Source organism: Penaeus japonicus, unplaced genomic scaffold (assembly GCF_977035675.1).
Source record: "Penaeus japonicus unplaced genomic scaffold, GWHDUDI00000001_assembly GWHDUDI00000014, whole genome shotgun sequence".
In the NCBI taxonomy this organism is placed as follows: Eukaryota; Metazoa; Arthropoda; class Malacostraca; order Decapoda; family Penaeidae; genus Penaeus; species Penaeus japonicus.
In genome coordinates this window covers 17,756,113-17,761,112 of record NW_028234416.1, presented here as the reverse complement: position 1 = coordinate 17,761,112, position 5,000 = coordinate 17,756,113, and the positions used below count along the sequence as shown (strand labels likewise).

Sequence of the window (5,000 nt, the reverse complement as noted above, 5' to 3'; positions counted from 1 at the left end):
CCTTCCCTCCTTCCTCACCTTCTTACCCTCCCCCTTCCTCGCCCTCTTACCCCCCCCCCTCCTCACCCTCTTACCCTCCCCCCTCCTCACCCTCTTACCCTCTTACCCTCCCCCCTCCTCACCCTCTTACCCTCCCCCCTCCTCACCCTCCGCCCCCCCCCCCTCCCCCCCCTCTTCCCCCCCCTCCTCCCCCTCTTCCCCCCCCCCCTCCTCCCCCTCTTACCCTCCCCCCTCCTCACCCTCTTACCGTCTTACCCTCCCCCCTCCTCACCCTCTTACCCTCCCCCCTCCTCGCCCTCTTACCCTCTTACCCTCCCTCCTTCCTCACCCTCTTACCCTCCCCCTTCCCCGCCCTCTTACCCTCCCCCCTCCTCACCCTCTTACCCTCCCCCCTCCTCGCCCTCTTACCCTCCCCCCTCCTCACCCTCTTACCCCCCCCCCTCCTCACCCTCTTACCCTCTTACCCTCCCCCCTCCTCACCCTCTTACCCTCCCCCCTCCTCGCCCTCTTACCCTCCCCCCTCCTCACCCTCTTACCCCCCCCCCTCCTCACCCTCTTACCCTCTTACCCTCCCCCCTCCTCACCCTCTTACCGTCTTACCCTCCCCCCTCCTCACCCTCTTACCGTCTTACCCTCCCCCCTCCTCACCAACTTACCCTCCCCCCTCCTCCCCCTCCTACCCTCCCACCCACCTCCCCCGCCCCCCGCCCACCGGCCAATTAGTCGGGAATATGGAAGATTTAATTCAGTTGTCCTTCGCCTTAACAAGGTGACATGGGCCATTGGCATTTGATATTGCTTCCGGCATTGCGTTTCTTTTTTGTTTGTTTCTTTGTTTTTTTTCATCTCTCGACTTACGTGCCATTCGTAAAGTCGCACGTGAATGTTAGCATTTCTCTTTTCGATATACGGATTTGGAAACGTCAAAATTGTCATTGTCATAACGTTATTACAGCGCAGAAGACCGGGGGGAAAAATCGCACTCGAATCAGCTGTTCTCAGAGATTCTAAAAAATGCTGCGTTCACACAAGAACTTCCTCATGCAGCTTTAACGGGCTGAGATCCCAGCGCTGAGATGACAAAGGGGGCGGGGAGGGGTGGGAGGACATCGGAGTCGCGGAGTCCACGAAGGGACCAACGAGGAAGAAAACATGGCAAAAAGAAAGAGGAAGAAATAAAGAAAGAAAAAAGAAAAACAAAGCTTAAGAAAAAGAAAAAGAAGGAGAAAGACATAAGCCGAAAGAAATAAAAAAAAAAAAAAAGAAAGAAAAAAAGAAGAAAAAAACATCTCTTGAAATGTATTATTTTGCATACGCGTTTGGTGAGTGATTGGGACTTGAGGAGATCGGACTTGAGAAGGATGACGGAGAGGAGCGGTGTTGAGAATGAGGAACTGAGACGGAGAGAGAGAGAGAAAGATTTTATTATATATATATATATCATAATATTTATATATATATAAAAATATATAGTATATATATATATAATATATATATATGTAATTAAGATATAGCGGATTATATATATAGAGATATATATATAGAGATACCATACATCATATATATTTATATATATATATATATACCCCATATATATTATATATATATATATATATAGAGAGAGAGAGAGAGAGAGAGAGAGAGAGAGAGAGAGAGAGAATGAGAATGAGAGAGAAAGAGAGAGAAAAATGAAAAAGGAGACCCAGCCAGAGAGAGGAGAGAGTAAAAGAGGCATTATAAGCCTCGTAAAAGTCCCGCATAAAGGACATTATAGACCATGAATTTTCTGCATCATTTAGATTGCCACACGCCAGCTTTCCACCGCGTTAATGAAAAAAAAAGAAAAAAAAATCCCCACTCAATACACACATCCTTCACAGTTACCCCTACAAACCTCAACAACCCCCCCACCCCCCCACCCCCCCAAAAAAAAATCCCCACGCAATACACACATCCTTCACATTTACCCCACAACCCCCCCCCTTTTAAAAAAAAAAAAAAAAAAAAAAAAAAAAAAAAAAAAAAAAATCCTACTACAGTTCAAAATCCACCGAATTCCCACGAAGGAAAATCCCCCTACACAAACAATCCCCAGCGAGTGAGAAGGGGGAATGTCGAATGTCCAGCGAAGTGAATGCAGACGAGGAGGAGCAGATGATGCAGACAAAATAACAGAAGGATTATTGGGAAAAGCAGAGGAAGAAGAGAGCGGAAGAACGGCAGTGTGTGGGGAAGAAGTTAAGGATTGCCGGTGGTTTGGTTCGCCTTAGGAAGATTCGGTGTTACCGGTGTTGTTGGGGTTTGTTTTTGTGTCTTTGTTGTGGTTGTTTCGTGTGTCGGTGTGTTTGTTAGTTTGTGTTTTTTTGCGGGTTTTTGTTTTGCGGGTTTTGTTCGGGACGGTGTTAGCTTATGGGTTCTTTATTAATCTTGGAGCAGCCTGGCCTTCGTTATCGACCCTCGGGAATCAATACAATTTAGGACAGAAAGCAATGAAATCAAAAACAAATATGAAGCAATACAGAGAGGGAGAAAGAGAAAGGAAAGGAAAGCAATGCCAATTTCTTCGGGGAGGGTTAGGTTTCTCTTGGGGGGTGGGGTTTCCCTAGAAAGAAGAAGAGGAAGACTAAGCCTTAGAGGCAGCAGGGCTAGAGCAGCATCCAGCATGACAGGGGATTGCTACTGCTGGGGGTTGGGTTCTGTCCGACGGTGGAGAGGGACTTTTGGATGGGCGAGCTGTCGGGGTTGTTGGGGTTGTCGTCTTTGTAGCTATCATTACTGTTGTTATCATTATTGTCATATCATTATTATTTTTTATCATTATTATTATTATTATTGTTGTTGTTGTTCTCATTATTATTATTGTTATTATTATTATCATTATTATTATTATTATTATTATTATTATTATTATCGTTATTATTATTATCATTATTATTATTATCATTATTGTTATTATTATTATTATTATTATTATTATAATTATCATTATTATTATTATCATTATCATTATTATTATTATTATCATTATTATCATTATCATTATCATTATCATTATAACTATTTCTATCCTTATCATGATTGATTTTATCATTATTGTTATTATATTATTATTATCATCATCATTATCATTGTTATTATTACTATCGTCACCACTAGTATCATTACATTATTACATTACATTACATTCTCATTATTGTTATCATCATTACCATCGTTAATATTCTTATCATTAATATTACCATTTTCATTGTTATTGTTGTTATCATCATTATGATTATTATTATTATTATCATTATTATTATTGCTATCGTCATCATTAACATTCTCGTTGTTATCACTTTCATTAACATGATATTACCATCATTATTATGATTGTTATTATCATCATTGCTTTCATTATCATTATGAAAAATATTATCATAACTATTATTGTTATTATTATGATATATATTACGATAACTAATGTTGTTATTGATATTGCCATTATCCTCATTATTACTATAATCATCATTATTGTCACTATTAGTATCCTTATCATCAATAGTATTGCTATTATCATTATCAGTATTATATCTAACATTATCATTATCATTATAATCATCTTTATCATTATCATTATTAACATTATATTATCATTACCATTATTGTTTCATCATTGTTACATCTCCCATTGCTCTTATAAAAAAATAAATAAAAAAAATAAGAAAATAAAAAAATAAAATAATACAGCCCTTCTTATTCTTATACAGCGCAGGCCTTCCATACATTCACATCCTTTTGAATTCTATTATCCCTCTATCCTCTAAGTACAGAATCACAAACCAACATCCATCGACTTCACAAACCACCATCTTTGCCAAGGATTATTATCACACCCGCCATCAAAGAGGACCAGTGCTAATATAGCGTATCCTCTCAGCCTATTCTCCTTTAACATCCAGGCAAAGTACCCAACCCATGATGCAATCAAGCACCCTAAAGTGATCCCATTATCCGTGAGATTAAGCTCCACTCCCAATGATGTTCTTTGTGTTCTGAACCCATGTACAAAGAGGTTCTCGATTCCCTTGTGTTACGCGCTTCCTTGAAGGCGCTTTGCACACGTGCCTGTAAAGGGGAATCTATCTGTCTGTGGATTTGTTTATTTGTTGATCTAGTTATCTGTCTATCTATCGATCTATTTATCTATCTTGCTATCTTTCTGTCTTTCTTTCTGTCAGTTTGTTTATATTTTCGTCTATTACTCTGTCTATTAATTTCTTTGTCTGTCTACCTGTCTGTATATGTATCTATCTCACTGTCAATCAGCTTATCTATCTATATATCGATAAATCAATTAATCTCTCTCTCTCTCTCTCTCTCTCTCTCTCTCTCTCTCTCTCTCTCTCTCTCTCTCTCTCTCTCTCCCTCTCTCTCTCCCTCCCTCCCCCTCTCTCTCTCTCTCAATCTATCTATCCATCTATCTATCTACCTCCATGTGCACGTTCTGACAGGCGCCCTCCTTCCCCCGCAGGATATATGATCCAGACCGCCAGGAGTCGCCGCAGAGAGAGAGACTCACCCAAAGACTGTTTCCCTCGCATGCCAGTGTGACGGCGTGACTGCAGGAGTGTATCACGGTGGGCGTGAGGTTCGCGGGCGTGACCTGACCCAAGGATGGCGGGGGGAGACAAGAAGTCCGTGGTCCCGTACGGGCGGGGAGACTCGGCCGCGGAAGTGGGCGCGGGCGGCGGTGAAGGGGACGGGGAGGAACGGGAGACTTGGGGTAAGAAAGTGGACTTCCTGCTCTCGGTCATCGGCTTCGCGGTGGACCTGGCCAACGTCTGGAGGTTCCCTTATCTCTGCTTCAAGAACGGCGGCGGTGAGTACATCTTTCAATAGATATATTTTTTTCTCTCTCTCATAAGGATTTTTTTTATTATTTTTTAATAATTTTGTTAAATTTCTGTCTTGTATATAAGTCGATGTTGTTGTTTTTTTGTTGGTGGTGTGTGTATTAG

The 5,000-nt window shown here is 41.5% G+C and overlaps 1 protein-coding gene across 1 annotated transcript in view; it reads left to right on the top strand.

Moving 5' to 3' along the window:
* LOC122248067 (Sodium-dependent dopamine transporter) overlaps positions 1–5,000 on the top strand; it is a 111,920-nt gene that overhangs the window by 24,697 nt on the left and 82,223 nt on the right. Inside the window, 1 exon segment of the mRNA XM_086544006.1 lies at positions 4,514–4,861. Within this exon segment, the coding sequence (XP_086400132.1) occupies positions 4,657–4,861 (205 nt within the window). The 5' untranslated portion in view covers positions 4,514–4,656.